General features: G+C 35.8%; 1 protein-coding gene across 1 annotated transcript in view; it reads right to left on the reverse strand.

The window, feature by feature from the left end:
• Nucleotides 1–3,040: 3,040 nt before the first annotated feature.
• Nucleotides 3,041–24,788, reverse strand: part of LOC135689884 (Golgi-specific brefeldin A-resistance guanine nucleotide exchange factor 1) — a 41,815-nt gene continuing 20,067 nt past the window's right edge. The window contains exons 15-36 of the mRNA XM_089108687.1: nt 24,553–24,745; nt 24,068–24,282; nt 22,824–23,026; nt 22,313–22,436; nt 21,334–21,456; nt 19,783–19,865; nt 19,356–19,419; nt 16,967–17,139; nt 15,176–15,275; nt 14,075–14,251; nt 13,418–13,485; nt 12,624–12,750; nt 11,887–11,958; nt 11,292–11,407; nt 10,581–10,655; nt 9,162–9,877; nt 8,450–8,746; nt 7,375–7,565; nt 7,138–7,239; nt 6,021–6,134; nt 4,908–5,253; nt 3,041–4,458 (exon numbers count right to left, since the gene is read on the reverse strand). Coding sequence (XP_088964813.1) covers nt 4,043–4,458; nt 4,908–5,253; nt 6,021–6,134; nt 7,138–7,239; nt 7,375–7,565; nt 8,450–8,746; nt 9,162–9,877; nt 10,581–10,655; nt 11,292–11,407; nt 11,887–11,958; nt 12,624–12,750; nt 13,418–13,485; nt 14,075–14,251; nt 15,176–15,275; nt 16,967–17,139; nt 19,356–19,419; nt 19,783–19,865; nt 21,334–21,456; nt 22,313–22,436; nt 22,824–23,026; nt 24,068–24,282; nt 24,553–24,745 — 4,095 coding nt within the window. The 3' untranslated portion in view covers nt 3,041–4,042. The remainder of the gene's footprint in view (nt 4,459–4,907; nt 5,254–6,020; nt 6,135–7,137; nt 7,240–7,374; nt 7,566–8,449; nt 8,747–9,161; nt 9,878–10,580; nt 10,656–11,291; nt 11,408–11,886; nt 11,959–12,623; nt 12,751–13,417; nt 13,486–14,074; nt 14,252–15,175; nt 15,276–16,966; nt 17,140–19,355; nt 19,420–19,782; nt 19,866–21,333; nt 21,457–22,312; nt 22,437–22,823; nt 23,027–24,067; nt 24,283–24,552; nt 24,746–24,788) is intronic.

Raw genomic sequence — 24,788 nt, forward strand, 5'->3', positions numbered from 1 at the left:
TTCGAGTGAAAAATCGAGCGAAAAATCGAATCGTTTGGCCATTCATGCTCGACTTCTCCTTATCTTTTAGTAAGATGTTGATTGAACTTGAATGAATTCGAAATAAAATAATATCAAAATTTTATCTCGAAACGAATTCGAGATAAAGCTTTTTATTGAACGAGCTAGAGGAAAGGACTCATTTAAAAACTTAGTTCCAGTGAGAGAGCCTGGAGTGAAAAGTTTCACCATAGTGACAGGGAAAAAATAAAAAATGCTTTTCTTGTGACTATCTTCTAGGCTAGGTCATACTGCTAGTGGATGTTTAGAAAACATCTAAATGTAAAGCTTGACTTTTCAGCAATTGTGAGTCTTTCCAGGCAGATATCATCAAAAGCAAAAAGAAGTATTCGTTTGTTTCCTTTCAACATGCCATTAAAACATAATTTTCATTCATACGATCTTTTCTCTGTAGGTATGAACATTTCCTTTTTCGAATCAAAATAATCATTTATTACACTTAAGATATCTTGAACGTGCTCGTAGACTCCATTCAATGCTGTTACTAGCTTTCAAATAAATGGACAAGGAAAATGCTAAAACAAGGTCACCTTTTGTCTAAAGCAAGCTTGGTAAAGAAAGCTAAAACAATACAGAACATAAAAAATATACGCGGAGGTCTGTTTTCATACAATAACCTTGGCATTAATAACAAGTTAAAACATTTCTTTTAAATTCCTCTATTGTGTATAACAAGTAGAGCCAACAGATTAGATGAAAAAATAATGCAAAATTATCGTTTACGCTATAATGCTATACTTGAAGCACTCATTGCAGGGCATTTTTTAAGAATTTTCCACTGGTGGGGCATTTGAGAAAAGGGCATATAGATAAAGGCAGAATTTACAGATAAACAGGCTTTCAAAAATATTCTAGGGGAATCGCCTATAGAAGCAGCAGTTCCAGGGAAAAATGAATTGAGATTTGAAACCTGTTCAATGAAGATTTCATCCACCAATATCTCAAATAAAGTAAAAAGTAAAAAAATCACCGAATCATAAGGGCACTTAAGTGGTGGGGCAAACATGTTCCACTGGTGGGGCAATGAAAGGGGCTGGTGGGGAATTTCCCCACCACTTTATATGTTAAAAAATGCCCTGACTCATTGCATGTGTGAGATAAAGTTTTGGACGCTATTTGTAGCTACAAGACAATACAAACAAAATTTGTAAAGGAGAAATATGATTGTAAAAAGCCGTGATATATGGCATTAAAACTAATCTTTATCTTACTTTCAGTATTTTTCTTGATACTACTCGCTGAGTTTGTCAGAGCTTTGAAAAAACAATGGGAGCCAGGGATAGATTTAGCGGGGTGTGTAGGGGTGCGACACCCCCGTCCCAATTTTGCTGTGTCCTTCGGTAAATTTTGCTGCTATTCGGTAAAAATCATTTTTTGATAGTCAATTGTAGCAAAGTAACGTCAAGATTTTACTTAATTTTTTTTCTCATCTTCTTTACACTGAAGTTAAAAACCGAATTTCATAACAAAAAAATTCAGAACTGAAATATCTTGTTTTTCAATTGAATGTAATTTCACCGCAAGTAGCACTGAGGTTTTGCTAAGGCATAAGGTCATGCATAACAGTGAAACAAGCCAAGAAAACAAAGCAACCAGTTACTCTGACAATAACAGTTTTGACTATTGGCACCACTAACCCGCAGGGCACATTTCACTAGCAATATTTTGAGAGGGCGCCAACCGATCCTCCGTGCTTTCTGCAACAAAACAAAATAGTTCTGAAACAACTCAAATGATCTGAAGAAAAATAAGCTACTTTGAAATTTCTCAGCCATCTTTTGATATTAACAGAGCTGGGACTGCACTGTGTCAGTTACCGTGCGGGGTCTCTGCAAAATGAAGCGGGGTAAATTTCAACAAAGCAGTGACATATAGTTCACTCATTCGAAGGGGGCGCGCATATAGTAATGCTGCAATACCCTGAAATCTACTCAAATTAAGGACATCAGGGGCTCTTGCCACATACATGTATAGAACAAGAAAAAAGTTCCGTAAGCTATCAGCACTTAAAAAAAATCGACTCTTTTCACACGAAACCAAGCACTGATTGGCAAGATGTAACTCTGTGATCAAAGAGCATCTGAATTTTGCTGTAAAACATCTGAATGTGTTTAATAACGACAACTTTCCAAATTGATTTCAGTTTTTAACTCTCTACGTTGATACCTTTCGTTATCTCAGTGCAAATCTCCATTCTGATTTCTGAACCTTTACATGTTGCAAAAGACTATTACCCATATTACATCTTGCCTTACCTATGACGCCAAACAAGTTTACCCAGGCGAAAAAAGAGATAACAAACACTACACGATTGACAGTTAGTTCATCAGTAGAAGTTCAACTTTATAGGAATACTACAAGACTTGTTCAATGACTTTGATTACCAAACAAAAAAAATGTGATCAAGCAAATCGCTTTGTGTTAGAACATCATACATAGGGGTACTGTCCTAAAACGTTGAGATTGAGTTGTGCTGTAAACAATTTATAAAAACCACACCCAAGAACACACCAACATACTTGCATTTGTGTAAATGATTCTCTGCTGAAATCACTTAAACTATTCAATGACTCAAAAATACTGATAGGAAGTTGCTCATTAACAGAAAATGCATAGCACAATAAAAGGCTGAGCCCACCTAGCATCTCTCTGAATTTTAATAAGGGGGCCAAGAGCCCCTCTTCACGGCACCACAGACCATACTAAATATTTTGCTGCAGCAAAAACAGTGGAATGGTACGGAACTGTTCCGGTGGTTGATCATTACTGATACTGTTTTTACCTGTAACTCCAAAAAGCTAATTGCAAGCTATACATTACAGTACATAGGCAGGTTTACAATTGTATTATATGAACACCTCTTTACAGTTGTATTGTATGTATATTTCATGAATGAAATTCAAAGACGAAGATGATTGAGCTGGTAAAATATTGTGGATCGATTATTTTGAAGAGGAAAAAAGCAATAGAAAACATTGGCTTGATTTCTCATTCATATGATGTCCATTCATTATTCATTTCAAACCCCAAATTGCAATAAACTTCTAACAAATTTATATATCAATTGTTTATCTTGTCATTAAAAATCTGAATTTTACCTTTTGTAGGTACGATACAGCTAATGAAAAACCGGGGAAGGGATTTCGCGACAAGTAATAATTAATGTTACAGCAACAAATCTATCACTTTGTTACTTTTTGCCAAGTTTCAATTCAATTGTTAAAATTCAAGAAATAGTCTATGGTTGAAAATAAATAAATGTCAGTGCAATGACAAAGTGGAATTGGGCACCAAAGTAATATCTTAATAAAGAGTTATGGGCAATTTAGCTGAAATAAAATTCGGAACTTTTATCATTTAACCGATAAAAAATGAGTATTTTGAACTGTCCCATTGAGCTGAAGCTTGAAATTCAACGAAATGAAAAATTAGCGCCATCGTTGGAACAACACGTTGTTCATTTTCAGACAAGAGTAAATCTCGGGTACATAACGCTTCTCATTAAAAACAATACATTTTTCATAACAAATGGAAAGCATAAAGAAATTGCTCATACCACGGAAAATCTCCTATTTTTCAATCGCACATCCCAGCTTCCTCGTGATGTTAATTTCAAGAAAAGAGCATTTAATATGACATTTCCAGACTAATAACTTTAAAAATAATAATTGTAAAGGTAGCTTAATGCAGTATGCATTTCTTAAAACAAATCGAAGCGATTTGGGGTTTATCACATAACAGTAATCTTGGAAAAAATTACCAAGATTATATGCTTAAATCTTAAAATATTACAGCTAATAAACTGGTTAATCAGTTTTGCAAAAAACTACGGTCCTTAGAGGTCCTTCCTAATTCTTACTAACTTGAAATTTCTACTACCTAATCAGAATTGATTTTTAGTCTAAAACCACGCGCTACCGGAAATTTTACCTCATTGTGAAATTTTTCATCATTTATTTCGTGATATCACCTACTATATTGTTCAAATATCATAGACAGTATTAGTCATGATTTTAGGCATTTTGTCCTGTAAGACCTTTTTCTTTTCTTCGTCCTCGGATTTATTTTCAGCAGTGTCTTCCGCAGGAACATTGGATGTTATATCGGTAGTGGCAACTTCCAGCGGTAGGGATTCAGGCCTTTCAACAGTACGTAACTCTTGTGTCGCTTCTTGGTTACTAAGTGGTCTAGGAGCAAGAATAATCGGCATGCCGGGGGCTTGCGGGCCAGATGATAACATAAATTGCCTGCTCTGTGGCGCGGGCAAAGGCGAATGCAAAACAATGTTAGAGGGTTGGTGGGTTGAATCGAGGGACACGTGGGTGGGCGATTGAGCTCTCTGGTTTCCAGTTGATTCTGTCTGACTGGCAGCTTCAGGTTCAACGATCTTTTTCTCAGCTATCAATGAAAAAGTTTGTTAAAAAGTATTTGTATTTGCTAGACCTAGGAAATTACCGTATGGTTCAAAGCAAGGCGCACTTTTAATGTTTTCACAGGTGAATTTTGAAAGTTTATTTGTATATCTAATGACATATCAAATCAGTCTATGTGATCATTTTATCGAGAGCTTTGAACATGGCTCAGCACACTTCGCCTTCTGTGCAGCTATATGTTCTGTTCCCCTCTATTCTATTGATAAAATCAACGTCTTCGTAGTCATCAACTATCTCACCTTGTTGCCCTAATACAGCAAGAGGCAGGTTTTATAAACGTTTAGCAAGCAAAGTTTTATAAGGTGGTTTCTATCTGTAAAGGTGGTAATTATTAGATAACAAACAATCATAATTCGCCTATTCGTAAGGAGATGACAAATGCAATTTAAACAATCATCATAATCATAACCATACCTTGCTCTTGAGACGCGATCTTTGATGATTCATCCTCAGATACTGGCCGTCCCTCGGTTTCCATCGTCTGCGCCTCTGGTTCAGGATAAATCGGCGGCGACGAAGCCCGCTGGGCAAATGGCGAACTAGAAGCAAGCATATCACGCCTCAGGTTTGGCAAAAAGCAGTCGATTCGTTCCCATGTGACTTGCCACAGTGCTGAGTAATGCCGCTTGGCATCTTGCTCGTGCTGTTCGTGAGCTTTGTGAGTGAGTTGTAGCGTCTGATCGTCCTCGCTGTGATCAAATACTCCTGATGTCGACATAACCAGTAGCATGTTCTTCATGGATTCTGGGATAGCCTCAGACTGCAAAGTATAAGAAAATAATACAACTTCATCAAAGGAGCAGTTGACTCAAATCTGAATAAGAAAATTTTCATATACTTCGAAAACATTCGTGAATTTGGCATTTTCGCAAACTCTTAGAGGCGAGGATGAAAATAATTCTAATTGCGCGACCGAACTTTATTTCATAGCACGCTAAAAGTAATGAAAAGTGTTTTATGTTGAAGCAGAAAACCTTTTTTCGAAGAGCTGTCAATCACAGACGACGTGCACTCACATTCTGTATTGATATCTTGTGGCAACAGTTTAATAAAATGGTTAGCGAGAAATATACGACAACAGATTCACTAATAATACAAGCGAAACAATGGTACACTCAAAATTCTTATAACAACCTTCCGCAAGGGCCTGTATTGCTTATTGAGAACCATGATAACTATAGTAGTCTTTAAACATGTTAAGCAATGGGCATAACGCATTGAGAGAAATAGTATACTCATGTATCTATTGAGCTTTCATTAAAGACTAATTGCTAACAATGAGCCATTGCGCTCCGCAAGCATCCCATAATGCATTTTTAGACAGTCTGAAATCAATTTTGGTAAATCCGTAGAAGTTTACTGCCATTGTTTGGATCGTCGCCACGCTCGCAAAGGCCCATTGTTAGCAATGAGTCTTTAAACAGGGATGAAAGTGCCTGGAGACATAAATGTATGAACCTGAAGGTATAGTACGCTGATATCTGGATAACAAAAGATGCTGCCAATTTAGAAAGGCAAGTTACTTACCAAAAGATCGCTGCTATCTGCTTTCATGTAGCGATCCATGAAATCCAAAATTGTCATCCAAAGAGCTGTAAATGTCGATAGGGTCAGCAAAATGTTGAGCAGCTTCAAAAAGGCCTGAAAATAAATTTTACGAAAATGTTATTCAATGAAGAAAGTTTCAGGAATACTGAACGGTCTGTAATATATCTGCTATATTGTATACCATTACCGTATAACAGACATGTGGTATATAAAAGCAAGCAACCCAAGAGATACACTTCTCCACTGATTAGGTGCATAAATATCAACGTCATAGGCTAACCTGGTGCTGACGTTTTGCAAAACTCAGTCGAGATCATGCACAAAAGGGAGGTTCAATGTAGGGTGCCCATACAAGATGGTGTCAGATTTGGGCATTATTTTGGTACCACGAGCAGGTGTCTGGAGGTCCGATAGTCCAAAGTTGCAACATAATGTTGACCCTCAAAAATTACTGTTTAACAATTACGAATTTACTATAAGCACGAAAAAGCAGAAACAGTATAGTCTATACCGAGATAATTTCGTGAGACACGTCAGATAGAGACCACAAGGAGAACGAAAAATTCATATCAAGGCGCAGATAAAAAATATATTAAAATTACAGGTAAAGATTATATACTATATCAGAATCGTAAAACTGTAAAGTTGTTTATCAACCGAAGATGTTAAACATCAAAAAAATAGCAGAAAGGGAAACAAGGATTTTATAAAATATCATTATCGTAAAACTGTAAAGTTGTTTATCTGCTCAGGTTGTGAAACATCAGTGTAATGACAGAAAGGGAAAATTATATTCTTAACCAGATACAGATTTAACAAAATTGTCATTGTTAAAAGAAGGGAATAATCAAGGTGTTTGATAAACAGAAGAGTCCACAAAGTCCAGTTGAGCAAGAAACAACGGCTGACCTCTCTACTAGGTTTGACGAAGTCTACTCGTTTACCAATCTGTCATAAAGTGTTCGATGTTGTGAGGTATAACTGTTCAAGCTCTGGTGTATAGAGTAGGATGGTTCTAAGTTGCCACTTATACTAGTTAATAAGAATTGAAATATTTATAAAAAAACTGGAATATTGATTGACTAAAGCAAAATACCTTGCATAGCAATGTGGCAGCTCTCATCCTCGTTTCTTCTAGTCCAATTGGATCAACTTCTGATGGCACTTCAAGAAGTCTTGCCAGCATTGGAAAGAGGACCTATTGAAGGATATTCAAAGTTAACGACAAGGCAAGATACTATTCAATAGCCATTGCAAAAAATAGATTAGGCCTGTGATAACATAGAATACGCTCCAATTTAAGGTAATTTGATTATAGTATTCGGTCCAATACCTTATTGAAACAGTTTTCCCATTCAGTGGCACTCAGTGATTGCAAATCCTCGGCAAGAAGCGACCTTTGAAGTATGGTCAAAGCAGACATTCGGATTTCTTTCCGATCGTCACAGCAAAGTCTAGCAATGCCCTGAAGAATTGGACACCAACATTTAATCCACAGTAAACTCATACCAAAGTTGGCATCACCTGTAGAGAGAAAACAGACACTCTTCAATCAAGATCAACAAGTGTAAAATAAAATGTAAAAAAATCTTTCAGTCATTTAAAATTGACGATGAGGCTTCGTTTCCATCTCTTTTTTATTTCTAAATTACCCAGACTTAAAATTCGGTTGAGCAAATGTGTAACGAACTTACAATTTAATATACTTGTAATACTTATAATACTTAATAATCGATAATCAGTATCTAACAATATTTTCCCGATACATAAAGCTAAAGCCAAAACAAAAATGCACAACCAGATTTTCTTGAATATTTTCAATTTTGTGTTTTTAGTCTTGCATTAAGACTGGATGAACGGACATTTTTACAAATAAAATAGATTCAAGTGGATTAAGATCGCTGTAAATAGCGTAAGGAAATATAAGGAAAAAGTTAAGGAAAAATACCCAGAATATAAAAAAAGCAATGGATATTCACTTCTGAACAGTTGTTGAGTTTTGAACTGAACGAGAACATGATACAATGGTCTACTAGATACTTGAAAAAAACATGCCGATGTAAGCGTATATGTTACGCTAGGTGCAACCCGTTGCTAAGTAAATGATCCTTCGCATTGTACATGTTCGTATTTATGAAATCGCTATTTCATTGATCGTGCCTATACTTAATTACATTAAGGTACCTTCGATATCATTGAAAGAAAAAATCAAGCTGTTACGAAATACCTATTCAATTCAAGTGAATTTCTTTTCAGCATTTTCAAGAGATTACCAACAAATGACCTAGTGACGTGCCCAAATAAAAAGGTATTAAGGTTCTAAGCTCTTTTTCACAGTGACGGAAAATGGGAGTAAAGGAAGTGAAGATTGTTTCAATGCAGTAAGAAGAAAACTATCTAAGGTTTACCAGTAAACGTGCTTGGTAATCGGTCGACACTTTCCACACTGTTCCATCTCATTCTGACTTCTTGCTTTTGGCTCTCCTCAAATTCATGCCAATCAACATTTGCCAATATCCTTGATGCTTTTGTATGCAACACATACATTAGATCCAGGAGCTGCAGTGAAATGGCATCATAAATATTGCTTGTGTTTTCACTTATTTCTGCATCGTCTTCACTCACTGGTGACCCTGGGCCTCCAGAACGTCCCTTCCCACGAGATGACTTCGGGCTGGTGTGTTTTTTCTTCATTTTCTTCAAACCTAATTCAAAGCGTAAACTTCGGACGTGACAAGGATCAAAAAATAAAACTTTATATACAAAAGGAAAATCAGGTCAGCGTAACTACATCAAAGGCGTAAGTTACGCCGCGTAACCACTTAATCCTTAACATTATTGAGAATTGAACGTTGCCAGCAAAGAAAAAAGGGAGCAATCCCTAAAGTTTATCTATATATGCTCTTTAAAATGAAGAGAATTTCTGCTTTCTTCCAACAAAAAAAGCTTTCCTTTGGAGGTTTAGTGTATATGATAACATGAAGATGTGCATAAAAATAGAAGAAAAAGGAGAAAGCTGTAAATTTGCGGAGCTCGTTTGGCAATAACTCGACCTAATGGTACCAAGTAGCCAGCCAAAGCTGCTTTTAAATAACTTTAGTATTGAAGTCCTGAAATTACCTTTCGGCGGTTGCTGGTGCTTGACATTTCCGTGCTCTTTGGATGACAATTCTTCCTTTCTTAATGCCACACCACCGTTAGCACTGGCTTCTGCAAATATCAGTGAAGTATGTATGCACTGTAGAATGTTTCCACGTGTCACGTGGGCGGCATCGCGAACAATGAAACCTATTGTTCCAGATGCTTTAATAAACGCACGACTATCGTGCTTGTTTAGACTTTCACCGAATGCAAGGTCATACTGATTCACAGGCACTCCAGACTGCTCTTCCTTGTTGATGAGTAGCCATGTCTCGCCGGTTGCTTCAGGCTTTGCTGCGTCTTCATCTAAAACAGGAGAGTCTGCTCTAATTGGACGAAACGTCTTCTCGCCTGTCTCTTCTTCGATTTGTTCCTGCTCTACCACTGGTCGCTCACCATGTACCATTGTTAACGATGGGCCTGGCTTAACAATGGGTGCAGGTGCACCAGCCCCTGCTACCTCAAGAAGGGTGAGAATCGTCACCCAGTCACGTGATAAGTGTATATTATTGGCATTCGTTCGTATCAGTTCGTGGACACCGTATGCAATTTGGCGGCAGCATGAACAGAGGACGTTTGATTTCATCATCAGAAGCACACGCAAAGTCACAAGGACCTGGCTTGATATATCTTCACGGCGGATAAGTCGAATGGCAAGACGCAGCAATCCAACAACAGCCCGCTCGACCAAGAAGCTATGAAATAGGGACACTCGTCAAGCACGAAACGACGTACAGACTCAGATGTGAATTAGGGTAAAATAGGACTGCTAAATTCATCCTATTTTTACCAGGTTTTAGTTCCGAGCCACTTACAATTTTTTTGGTACTCATGAAATTTACAAGGAATTTCGCTAAGAGCAAATACAGTCTAGAAATAATTGATTCTTATAAGTAAAAATAAATCGAAAACTGAGACTTAGATAAAAAAAACTCGACGCAAGAAGAAAACATGAGAGAATGAAATGACCAAAGCAGGACTCGACGCGTGGCACTGACCGTCGTTGCAATCCAAACTGAGCTTGAATTTTCTCTCAGAATTATTTCTTAAATCCTGTAAAACTCACATAAAGCGAAAATTGATACTTTTTGTTGATCTATTAATATTTATATGGAACTTAAATTTTTACCAGACTTTCATATGGCGTTCGATGTCGTATACGCAGAGCTATATATGCTTTTGTTCGCATCAAACAAGAAATTTAAGAGTTATAACTTAGGACCTACCTATTCTATACGCCAAAACGTAAACAAACTTATATGATTGTATCTTGTGGAATGGATGTCTATTGAGCATAATGTTCATTATCTTAAAGAACATTGCTTCCAGTTAAGAACACAGGTAACACACACACACACACACGTGTAAAAATAGCAAAATTCTTGAGGCGAACTGTACCTGTATTTTTGTGCAGAAATGATAATACTTGTTAGGTGATCGCGGACAGTTTGCCACAGCACTGATATCCTGTCTCTAAAAACGAAGCAACAGTTGAAGATCAATTGAAGATCATTGTTGTGTCTATGTAGGGTTGTACTAAGATCGCCAATTATTATTCAAATGTATACAAAGCATTACTATAGAAATAATAAAACCCGTAATTTAACTACGGATAAGTTCTAAAGTAGATAAAATAGCGCGTGTTAGGGCGTGAAGCAAACGAGGACTGGGTTCAAGCTGTGTCTTTAACGATTCTAACAATATCTGTAAAGCAGCGGCAACAATCTCGTACCCAGTCCCTTATAAAATCATATGGGGTCAGGCCAGGAAAATAATAACTGAGGTCTGTTATCAAATTCCGCTGGGTTTACTGTGCTTACACTAGTTTAATCAAAGAAAAAAATCTATATTGTTGGCTCTCGTTTGTGCCTTCCTATCCAACTTTTATTCTATTGGAAATATTCACAGTCGCCTTGCAATGACCGCCGGTGCCTGCAACAGGCCTTACACTTAAGAAGAAGAAGTCTGGCAATCCAATAGTTCAAATGTCACTATAAATCAAAAATGCATTATTTCCGCCAGCGTGGTGCAAACTATAAAGATAACAGCGACAAACATTGTTCTGTCTTGTGGAGAAAATAAATTAAAATAAAAAAAAAATCAACATACTTGTTTTGTAATGCCACCCTGATAAGGAATTCCAAGAAAAAAGCGGCAGCATCTTCATCAAAAGGTGACTCGTTCGAATCAATGCTTCCTTCAGGTTTCGAAGAGAATACCAATGCCTTCAAAGCAACGAAAAATAGTGTAAAACTGAATCGATAAAATGCCATAGATTTTGCCTAACACTGACATATCGAGCTATAAGAAAAATCAAGCCTGTTTTTGAAGTTTTTTTTTCGGATTACAAAACTTGAAGGACGATTATTACAAGGTAAGAATTTTGAGTGCAAAGGGGATGGTTATCGAATTCAATTATTGATTTACTGTTCTTCAACCATTCTGTAGTCCCTTAAGGTTACGGTAAACATTTTCTGGATGAGAACATCCATTTTTCGATTTCTTCAGATTCTGGTAGCTGGACTATCAAGGCACACAATGATACCACGTTTAAGACAATAGAAGTTTTGAAAAACTGAGAAATAGTTTGGCTTTTAGGAAGAGAATACCAAATAATGAGTCAAAAACGTTTACCGTAATCTTAAAATTACAGTTGATTAAATGCTATATGAATCAAACTTTATACTGTTTACACAAAACTAACCTTCACAAGTTCATGCAAAGATTCTCCTCGCAAAAATTTGCTTTCTGTGATCAAAAGCTCTGGGTGACAATCCTGGAAGAAAATACAGGGAAATAACGACTTTGATACAATAAGCAGTTATCGCATAGTTGGCCTTTCACGGCAATCAACCGAATTATGTTTAACGCAATCAACATATACTATAGGCTTAACCCATCCGTCAATCAAAATTGTTTATTGATTGGCCAAAAGTTGATTGACGTTTCGTGAACATGTTGGCATTCTTGTTAAAAAGCGTCATGTTGACAGCATAGGTGTAAGCATATAATTTGCGAGTCTTGGTATTAAAAACAGCTTCCTCGTGCAATATTTTAAAATTCCTTAAGTAAGATTTACTCTAAAAATCTTGAAACAGCAGAATTATTCCGATGAAATTAGCTAAACCGGGCTTAATCAAACAATGAGTTCCCCGTTCTACTCTGAAATGCCTTTGCATCGATATTAGGGATCTGCTGAATAAGTTTATTCAATGCTTGAAGTTTTTTCAATGCTTGATTTTTTTGCTTTGCCTAAAGAACGCGGTTTACGCACTATGGTGCTCTTTATGGGCGTGATCAAATGGTTATTTTGGATGCAATGACAATTAAGGGCTGTTTACAGTTCCAAATACAAAAAACAATTAGGCTGTTGCTCTAGTAACATATCTATATTCCTATAAAAATAAATAAAAGAATCTAGCATGAAAATTGTCATCGTACCTTGATACAATTTCCAGCTTGCTCTTGAGCCTTGCTGTCTTCTGCTGACTGGCCTTTCTGCGCCGAGGTATCAGGGTTAGCGAGAATATAGTTGTAGAAAGACGATAGAATTCCCGTTGCATCCGGCCTATATCCAAATCAAGAAAAGGACTACAGTGGAATCCCGATATAACGAACCCCGGAAATAACGAACGTTCCGGTATAACGAACTAAATGCCTGGTCCCTTGGATTCTGCCTAACAAAGTCCTTACAAATTCTCTTGGTTCAACGGACCCCAGATGTAACGAACTCTAGTTATTCCAAACCAAATTTTGGGTCCCTTCAACAGTCATGTGCTCGTGTTTCTGATTGGCCTATTTCGATCCACAACTGGGTATATATATTTCCTAGCGTAGAGTTTTCGGTCTTTGTTCTGACGTTTTATACTCTTAAGAGTGTCAGATGAAAAGATTTAGTTTACCAAATGTTTGATTTTTTCAAAGCCAAAATAAACCTATTTATAGGCTTATTCAAAGCAACATCATTCTCACCCGTTTTTAAAGAGCTGATAACAAAACAGGACAGATAAAGAAAAAAAATATAAAACGCTGAAACCATAAACGAAACTAGATAACCATTTCCTGATAGCTCGGTTGTTGTTAAAGATTTAAAGATCATCTAAATAGTTGCGACAGATTTTTGTCAAGGAAAAGGGTTTGGTTTTTTGAGCACTTAAATAGCAAAAGTATTAGTGACTATTTTTAATGGGGTAAGCAAAAAGAATAAATAAATCTGCTTTTTAGAATTTTTTTACCTTGCAGTTGGTTGGGGCTCTTCGCGAATCAGACTTGTTTTTCCGCTTTGATCAATAAAATCTTCAACCTAGCAAATAAAAGAGTGGAAATAGGGTAGGCAGTGGAAGATCACTTCCCAAAATTATATGTTTGAAAACATTCCGCAGCTATCTATTTATACATCTATTTGCAAAAATATGACTCCTCCGAATGGCATACTAAAAATAATAGAAAGCTCTACAAAGAAGAAAAACCTCTAAACCACAAACAAACACACTCACACAAAGAAACGCAAACGCAACGAAGCAATTGAAGAAAAACACAACGATTAGAGAGAACTACAAAAGTCGGCACGATGAGCTAAAGATGCTAGTAAGAAAAGAAACAGAAGGAAAAAAAGAAGAGGGTAAAAGTACAACCGGGGTGGTGATAACAAAGAACAAAGCTAAAAGCCACTGGAAAAGAAGAGCGTTAAGCATTGAAACTAGCGACGACTGCTGATCGAATCAAACTGACGTCAAACAAACCAAACAACAACAGCATAAACTAAATAGAAAGCCTTTCATGAGCAAAGAACAACAGAAGAAAGAACAATAACAGAAAGGACAACAACAGCAACAACAACAACAACCACACACCGAAAAACTTTTATTGGTAGAAACGCCATAAATATTTACCTCGGTGAGAACTTTAGGCAGTAATTTCGTCTTGAACAATTGCAACATACAAACAAGCAGATTCTGCCATCCTTCTCTCAATATGTCGCCATGCTTGTGGGCCAAAGAAAACACTGTTCTGGCACTAAGCTGGGCTTTGATGTTGGTACCAAATGTAACTGGCAAGTTGTCACTTGGCTAGCAAAAAGGCAAATTGACAATATTTTCAAAAAGAAATTGAAATGTTGCAAATGAGGATAACAGATCCCTGCGATGTACTTTTCTACCAAATCTAATAAAATTGATAGTTTACACAGGGCTAACAAAGAGTGAAAAATTCTATTTCACCTTTCATTGTTTACTGCGAATGATTAGTGTTGATAATATATTATCGAATACATTTCAAACATGAAATTAGCAATGCGATGTTCGGTATAACATTTACAAATAATTTGTAATAAGGGATTCCTGTAAAGCATGCTATAACATAACCTGTAATTACAACGAGTTCTAAAACAAGAAACAATTGTACACAAAGTGTCGGGAAAGAAAAGACAGAAAGATAAGAAAACTGCAAGCGTAAAAGATTCCACAATCAGTGTGATTAACAGCAATACACATCCTAAACAGGGCATGGATCCGAGTGCTTAAAAGAAGGATAACTCCATGGAGAACGGAGCAATGACGTCAAACAAGAGGAACTAGAACAATCAACTGCAAATTTCAAGATTCTGATTGTAAGTAACTCCTTTTTAAAGTTTAGGTCTATTGATCTATTGGCCCTTATTGATAACAGCACCTTTATTGCTGAAAATGCAACCCTGTATAAATAATTATAAAATTATCATTATTATCAATATCATTATTATTATTATAACCGATTGAGCCTTTATACCTTGAATATATATATAACTATTATAACAGAGTATTCAAACGGAAAAGAGCTTCTGCGAGATGTCACATCAAAGGCAATCCTAGTCTTTGTTCACATTTGCTATATAAACATTGGCTTTGGCTTCTTCTGAAACAAGCTAAGTGACCTCAATATCAACCAGAAATGAATATCAAATTAGAGCAAACAAGACAAAAAATAAAATCAGATTAGATAAAAAAATGCCTTACCTCCCCTTGCGTAAGCAAAGTTGTGAATTTACACAGCGAAATAACCAGATTATCAAAAACTTCACTGAGACCGTATCGAGCAGATATCACAGCGCACTTTCTAATGAAATAAAATAACACGAGCCATTTTTACTGGAAATGAATGACTATTCTACACAAAACAAACAGCTATACAAATACACATGGCTATTTCCTATATAAATGAAACGACAGGTGTCAACTTGCAAAGCAATGATACTTCTGCGAGGAATATGTATGCGTCCTAGCCCCTTGGCATGAATTATTACCTTCATTGTGCTGACGCCTTTGTAAAATATAGAAGCACATCACACAGCAATTTCAGCTTATGATGAGATGAAAGCCCTTTTATAATTAGAATTTGATGCTTTTGGCCATCAAGCTTTTGCATTTTAGCTAATATATGATATTTTCTATACATGTACTGACTGTATGTATTGACTGTGTGGAAACCTTAAAAACGCGAGATTCATTTATCACATTGCCCTGAAAATACTAAATTCAAAAAATATGTTAAATGTATTAGAAAGATTGGACTCTGTAATGTGATAAAACGAATATAAGCAATCGAGTTTCTCATTGACTTTGTGGAGTTAGGAGAACTGGAAAAAGCGAGCCAGGGAAACCATGAGAGAAAACTATGGTATAGGATTTGCTTGCCTGTTGCTTGTATAGTTAACTGAAAAGCCTAAAGATATTACAGATACTGTTTTAAAATTGTTTACTTCTATACAACTGAAGAGGTTGGTTTACTATAAAGCTGATTACAGCAAAGCCCATTGACCAGATTAGAAAAAAACAACATTATTTAAAGATTTTTAATGCATATCTTTCTTAAATTGTGTAAAATGTGTAAAAGAAACTCAATTTGTTATCAAATTCCACGCATCGTATGTAACTTGAAACTAAATACTCTTTAAGGGAGTTGTTTATTGGTGACGTCATAAACATTAATGTGTACAGATTTTGAATTTGGAGCGCATCAATATAGAGAACAACGCAAATACCCCAAGATGAACTAGACTAGTGAATCTGTTACCAATTGGGTGAGAAATGGCATGCGAAAGACGTTGAGTTCATGGAATTTTTCTTTTTGTTTGGTTCATGGAATTTAAGAACTGCGACAAATTTACAGTAATTTGATAGGGAAAAGCCAATGCACCCTTTCCCATTCTTATTTGACTTGATTCACATGAAATGTCAAAACATTATATCATTCCAGTTGAACTGAAGTAGGTTATCAAAGAATATCTTAAAGGTACAAAATCGTTTCCTGCCCTAGTTGCAATTAACTAGGAGATATTGAAAATTGTAAAATTGGTTGTAATATATGATATGATATGATATGATATGATATGATTGATATGATATGATATGATATGATATGATATGATTGATATGATATGATATGATATGATATGATATGATATGATATGATATGATATGATATGATATGATATGATATGATATGATATATGATATGATATGATATGATATGATTTATGATATGATATGATATGATATGATTGATATGATATTATATGATATGATATGATATGATTGATATGATATGATATGATAGGGTTTGATATGATATGATATGATATGACATATGACATATGACATACGATATATGATATGCCATGATAGGATATGGGACAAGAGTGTTTGTGAGTGAAAAGTCGATGGGTACGCAGACAGGAGTGTTTGTATCCACGATCGATCGTTTAATGGCATAGGTTGCATGATGTCAAGCACATACAAGTAAATTACCTGAAACCAGTCAGAGCCTTTTGCACAACTGCTTTGTCCATACCATTATCGTAGACATAGGATAAAGCTGCAACTGTTGGCCCCCATACCACTAAAAACAGGTCTTCATCATACATGCTTGTGTTGATACGCATAAATTGTGAATCTGGTGCTTGACTTTTTCTCATAAGTACCTAAAGATCAACACATCAAAATAAGCGTTATGACAAACTTAGCAAAGAATAACGTAGCATTGGTTAAATGTACAATTCAAGAGATGACTCTTTTCCAAAGCACGGTTGAAGGCAAACTGAATTCATTGGCACTATACAACAAAACTATCTTTCGATGATATAATTACTGGGCATTGTTCCTTAAGTTTAAAGAGTTATCAACGCAAAAAAATTATCGCCAAAAAACATTTTTCGTCGTTCTAGTTTGTTATGTGAACAGCAAAGACTATCACAAAAAAGGATGAACGAGGAAAAAATGTTTTCTGTTCTAGACAAGCTCTCACCAGTGAGGGCTAGCAAGAAGTATAATTCTATCATACATAGGTTTGAATACCATTCTATTCATTTTATAACGGGAAAGTTAAGCATCTAATACCTAGTAGGCCTTGAAGAGGTCGGTTGGAAGCGGTTCGAAATTCTATTTTGACTGATTTAATTCTTTCTTGGTTATATCAACCATTTTAATTTCATCGATGTGATCAGCCATTACCGCTAGGCAGAAGCTTGCTTTGTGCCGAGAAATCCTCATCTACCGAGAGCTTTCACATTATTTTGGGATATCAAATGATCAATTGATTATTTATTGATGACAATCGGACCGTAAAAATACTAGGGTACTAAAAATTCAATCATACTGCTTTTTCTTGCTTGTTTCTCGCAACATGGAAAAGCTACAAAGCATGTAAAACCATTTTTCGGTAGAACTTTTGTCCCCACTTCATAACACCAAAATCTTTTTGCAATTTTCGGGGGACGAAATTTTGCGTTGGTGCCTCTTTAAACAAAATAAAAAAAGCACACGGAAAAAACTGAGAAGGGGTTCCCAAAATTTAGACGCGATTTCTAAGTTAAATTGCAAACGATATAACTTTTGCCAAGTTTGATATTTACTGTTTAACCGTGCAATCGAAAAAGAATTAGGAAAATCACTATTTGGGGCTTTCTAACAAGGGAATCATAATGTTAATGACGTCATGACGGTTCCCATCGTTGTTGCTTATCTGCGAGCACCTACATGGTCTAGTGTTCAGTGGAGACTAACGTATCTAGTATCTAACGTATTCTTATCCAGGTCCAGTAACTAACGTATTCAGATTTTAAATGAAAATGGGCAGAAATGAGAAGCTGCTCAACAGTTTCAGTATTTAATTTGAAAAATCTATAAAATTATCTATATGAGATGGGTAAAGTAAAGAAATAATTTAAAGCTGGTTGATGGTCTGAAGTAATGGTTTTTAATGTGGGATGTTATAACATGAATTGTGCAGAATGTGATACCAGCATGAAAAAAGGGGACATTTTTCAGTTTGGGTTTCTATCTTATCTTCGCAGCGTATCAAACTGCCCATCTCTACCAAGTTATATCTAAGTGTTACTATTCAGGAAGAAAGTATGATAAAAGCTTGTCTAAGGGCCTGGAGCTTTATATCCTAGTCTAAAAATAGAACAAATGGGCATTTGTCAGGTCTGGTCCAGGCCCTATCTTTCTCAGCGTATCAAACTGCCTATCTCTACCAAGTTTCATGATGGTATCACATTTTGCACAATTGGGTTATCTATATGTGCTAACAGCCCTGGTTATTATTAGGCTTTATGCTCTTATCATGACATATAGCGAGACACAACTACATGGTGGTCACTTAGGATTGGCAGCCTAAACACGTGATACAAATCCTAAAATGAAACAATAAAATGCTATAAACGTGAAGACAATTCAATCGTCTCAACAAATGTGAATTTTATCTAACAGCTAATGGGTAGCTGTCATCTTCCTATATTGCCTTTTCATGTGGCATTGTAAAAAAATTCACCATAAAAACAACTTATCTGTTCCGAATAAGAAATAAAAAATTTACGTTATATATTAACTAAGTTAGAAATACCTTTATCTTAAGGTAAAAATGTTATTCTAAAGCCAAATAATATCTGACGTGCTTTAGAATGTTTCAACACACCAGCGAAAGAAAAGACTCATTCAATAAATATTAGTTTGATAAGAAAAAGACTTCAAATAAAAGTTTCATAAACGGCTCTAGGTCATACTACTTGCAATAGCAAATGTTTGGAAACCATCACAATGCAAAACGCAACGTTGACCCCGCGAGAAGAAAAATTCACTCTCTGGATTCTCTCATAAAAATCAAGGAGGAGGATTGTTTTGTGTCGTTTGAACATACCTTCCAATCGTAATTCTCTTTCACTCGACCAGTTCTTTCTGAAGGCATGACAATTTCCTCATTCCTATCAATATAATTAACAGTTAAGATACCTGAAACATGCTGGAAAACACCATTAAATTATATGTCTAACTTGCAAATAAAAAATTCTTCCCAGTCAATATTTACAAATCAAGGACGTAGAATACGCTAAAAAGGTTAGATTTTGTCTAAAACCAGCTTGGAGAAGAGAAATGACAACAATTCAAACTATAAACAAATGAAATAAAAGCTTTGGTTTGATCCAGAAAACTTAACGTTAATAAAGTATTAATCGTAATTTATGCAAAAATAGTAGTTGATGCAGCTAATTCGACAAGCTTATCCTCAATAAATGTTTGGTAGAGGTGCTAAAAAGCAATGTTCACAACCATCACGGATTACATACTTTATGCTATTGTATATTTCTTCAATCATCTCTTCTGGGAAATTCCCTCCACCATTGACACCCTTGACATTTCTTTTGAATTCCTTAAATGTGTGTAACAGATACAATGGATCAGTCAATAGAATGTATTGAAGAAATGCAAGGAATTCTATTCTGACGCTGTAATGTTACATGCTTTTCTTAATTGGTCTGAAAAAACTAGCTTCTTTCTATAGCCTAAGTTACTTGGATCTCAGGTTTAAGAACGCAAAAATATGACTCCAAATCAAATTAACTTTACAGTATATAAAAATTTACATGAAGTTAAGAGAAACCCAAAGTAAGAGTAGTGGTGTAGAAGCGGATGAATGGGAAGGGAGGGGGTGTGGCTTAATCTCTTTGTTAATGAAGGTAGCCAACGTCTTTACACTGGTTATAAAATTTGCGACTGCCCGGTCCCGTCGGGTATAGGAATTCACAGAGCTCCCACAGAGCTCTTATTTTATCAAAATGGTTTCCAGAAAACTTTATGAAATTGAATGCAGGGAAATGTCATCTTCTTACTTTTGGAACAAATCAAGATGACTTTAAGATCAAAATCGGTGAGGCCATTGTTGAAGAAAGCTCTGAAGAAAAACTGCTAGGGGTGATAATAGATAAAAATCTTAATTTCAAAAGTCACGTCTCAAATTTATGCAAAAGAGCCAGCCAAAAACTGCATGCTCTTGCTAGAGTTTCGCCATTTATGGGTTCTGATAAACTGCGTCTCCTAATGAACAGCTTCATAAAAGCTCAGTTTAGTTACTGCCCCCTAATTTGGATGTTCCATGACAGATGTCTGAATGCTAAAGTAAATAAAATCCACGAAAGAGCACTCAGAATTGTTTATAAAGACAGTCATGCTGACTACGAAGCATTGCTGACTTTGGATAATGCAGTATCAATTCACCAACGCAATCTACAGTACTTGATGATAGAAATATACAAAACCAAACATAACCTGAACCCTAGTTTCATGAGTGAGATTTTTGAAACAAGAAATGTACATTATGATTTGCGAACTAAAAATAATCTTTGCATTCCAAAAGCCAGGACAACTTCTTATGGTATAGAAACTGTGAGATATTTAGGTCAAAAACTGTGGCAAACACTACCTCACAGTATAAGAGAGTCCCAATCATTGGCAACATTTAAAAAAGAATTAAGAGCACACCCTATAGAATGCGACTGTAGATTGTGTAAAAAATTTATTGCTGGGTTAGGTTTTATTTAGAACATTATACCTTAAACCTTTTTAATATTGTATCATATATTTTTATTTCATACTAACTCTTATTAGATAGTTGTTCTTAATTAGCTTCTTTATAGCTATCAACCGTTCATTTAGTACGCCAACTTTAAACAAATTATTTATTATTATTATTATTATATATATATTATATAGAGATTGAACAAATGATACAAATATTCTGGATGCGTAAATTTGAACGGTATACACAGAATACAAACACAATAACGGCAAAAAGCCCTGATTAGTTTGATTTAGCGGGAAATTTTCTATAAAGAACCTACGTCGACTGTCATTGACTTCTGTTGTCTCACATTCGCATTGTGTTGGTCAACATTCAGCATAATAATGGCATATGCCAATGTGAAAACCGAATCTGTGTTGGCGTAGCCTTCAGAGTTTCCCTCCTGGAATGAGAAAGTCATTTCTATCATAGCTATGTACAGGCTAATTAATCAAGAATTGGACAAATCTAACGATTTACGACACATCAAAAAGCAAATATTCGATACAGAAGTAAACTAAACTTGACTGAAGTTCATAAGAAAATGATTATTAACAAAGCAGAAAAGAGCTTTACATCCCACATGTAACAAGTTTTAGAATTCAGAAAATCAACAGACATAGGTCCAAGGTGTTTGACACTGAGCGAGTGCCTCTAAAGCTGCGAAAGGAGGAAGCGTTGTGTTCCTCGACGAATGAAGAGAAGAAAGCTTTTAAAGCACAGACTGTGCAAAAAGGAAACGAAGATAATAGGCCAGTCCGGTAGACCTTTGGCTTTTGATTCTCCGCTCCGGTCAAAGCATGTTTGCCAAAGGTCATTTGAGGATGCAGAGCTGATTCCCATTTAATGATGACACGGTAAGGTCCTTTGCAGAATTTGAGAAAACAAGTCTCTACATTTCAAACTCCTCTGTCCTCAATTTTCTAAATGGATTATCATTTTCGTGTCAGGAACTAATCACCTGTAAATCCTACGTTGGCACAATATATTCTCATTAGTTCCATATCCAACGGGTATGGCTAACTTCACTTTCATGTCCATCGATTTTCTTAAAACGACATAGAATCATGATGGCACCCAGAAGTGGAGAAATAACGCGTTACACGAACACCAAACACAATTATTACTGATGGACATAACTCTGGGTTTTAGAAAACAAATTTCAGAGAAACTGTAAGATAGGATTCTTTGTATTGAAATATATAAATAGAGCGAACTGAAACATTATATTAAAAAGGTAATCAAATCTAAGTACTCACATAGTATTTCTCTGCAAAATGTTCTAAAATAAAGGATATAACTGGGCTTTCACCAGGGAGTCTAAATGTCTCCAAAAACTGTCGCAGTGATATATCGATGCGAAAACCATTGAGATCGAAGGAACTAAAAGAAAATAAACAAGTATTCTAACTAAAAAACTAAATCCTTACAGATCTAGAAAATAGTAAAATTAAGCAGTAAGAAATTCAAAGATGTTTTCATTTCACTCCAAAGAATAAACTAGAATGTTACTAGAAAAATTAAAGACAAGCATATTTGAAGTGGAAGCAAGTTGTAGCAAGAGGCAGCAAGTTGCAGCAAGAGACAAAGAAAGGCATCGAAAAGTACTGTTTACCAGTCTCTCATTAAGTGCTGGATGCCGTTAAGGCAGTGCAGTATATGCTTTTAGCGAACACAAATGCCTTTAAAACCGTTCTGTTCTGTACACCAAAAGCGTCTTTACTTTTTAACAATATTTAATCTTTCGCCATAAAATCTTCCAATTATTACCTCACGAAAGCATCCAAGACCTTGCCATTGTTCCTGTTTCCAATGTATTCACCTATAACCTTTTTGTCAACTTTCTGATTGTCTTTAAAGAACTGCACAAGCTCCGCAGGAACGAGCGGAGTTGATATCAAATTATTTTCTTGTAGAAATTCGATTCCTTTCTTGGCTTTCTTATTGAATTCATCTACCCCCTGCCACAGCAGCTGCAAAATTTGAAAATAAACAATTAAATAAACAATAAAAGTATCATGATTATAAATGCAAAATAAATTACTACAACTAACCGAAAAAAATCTGCGATCAACAGCGGAACAGATAACTTACAGTAAAGGGGTACGAGATTTCATGGGAATGATATAATAGGCCATTAAATTCAATATAAAATTTCATGGTGCTAACAGAGGCTCCAAGAAGGGGTATACTTGATCCTTCTCAATAATTACCAGAAAGTACGTTTAACAGTCGATTGAGCTTCATTTTTGCCATTTGCACTTAACCAAATAGAAGCAAGTGTGACTTGACCAGGGGTGAACAATATTTTACATGACCGCAAATGAGTCATTAGAAATTTTCTGCATAATAGTAGAAGAAAAGATACCTGAAATCTAGAAGTTGGACTTTTTAAGGATGTTTTACAACAGGGAAAAAATAATTTACAGTATTAAGAATCTTAATTGATTCTTAGCAGATTATCAAAGGAGCCATGTGATCTTTGGACGAAAAACAAAAATCTTCGAAAATGACAGAATAGTTCTGAAATATCTGTGAAGTGATGAAATATTTTTGCGTGTAGGGGGGAATCTCTCCTCGATTAGCTTAGCTACTGAGAGAGTTTCTCCTTTAAATGATTCCTCATACATACATATCCCACCGATAATTTGTGTTCTACATCTTATTGTTATAATGATCGTTTCTTATTTCAAATTGCTGCATTTTTATTTAGTATTTTGTGGAGATGAATGTTGTGGAACTTAAAATTCAATGAACCTCAACCTGAACCCGAACATCGTTCTAAAGGAACATTATACAGTAATTACTATGGCATGACTTTATTTTTATTCATTTATTGTAGTTGTATTAATTATATTAAAATTCTTGTAAATTCAATTTTATTTTTCTTTCTGAGAGTTAAGATATTTTCTGGGACCACTGGCTCAATGGTACGATACTTTTTCCACCCCTGGATTTGGTATCACCAAAAGGCTATAGATACTAAAGATCTGGGCAGGATTAGATAATATTACCTTTTTGCGCCTCTTCTGTTTTACAAGATCCTCTGAACAAGGCAGCAAATGATCGCTTGCATCAGAATATGTTCTTGATTTGCTATTTCCGGTCATTGAAGAGAGCTTTGTTTTGGCCAGAAGTTGTTTGGCAACACTAAACCCAGAGGTTGGTGGAGCAGGTGGAAGGATCCCAAGGTATTCCATGTTTTCATCAGATCCAGAATCGTCATCCCCTAGTAAAGACGGTGGGTTGAAAATAGGCTAGTTTTATTTTTTCTCTATCTGATTGCAAATTTCTTAACGAGAATAAATCTTGTCAGCCATCATATGGATGTCTATTTTCCTATATCTTATCCTGAGCTAACAAAAATGACACAAATTTGCGTAATACACGGAAAGATTAGGAGCATCTTGAGCGGCTTAAGAATATTAATATTGGAAAGCAAATAAGAAGTCCAGAATGCACATCGCTCAACCTATACACATAGGGTTATAGTAACCACCTGTTCTGTCTGAAGAAGTGCTAATTGTTCTTTCGCCCCCACGCCTAAAATCAGCTGCCAATTGCCCAAGGCTGTCACTGTCTGTTCTTGAGGAAATCATTTGTGAATTCGCTTCGATATCGTTGACTATTGTTAATAGTGCATTTAGGGCTAGCATGTTGACTGAGGAAAGATTGCCAGGCCGGAACGCGTTCTGCAAAGGAAGTTAAACACGGTTAACAATGGTAAACAATAGT

The sequence above is a fragment of the Rhopilema esculentum genome, chromosome 5 (assembly GCF_057945365.1).
Source record: "Rhopilema esculentum isolate cy_ngs chromosome 5, ASM5794536v1, whole genome shotgun sequence".
Taxonomy (NCBI): domain Eukaryota; kingdom Metazoa; phylum Cnidaria; class Scyphozoa; order Rhizostomeae; family Rhizostomatidae; genus Rhopilema; species Rhopilema esculentum.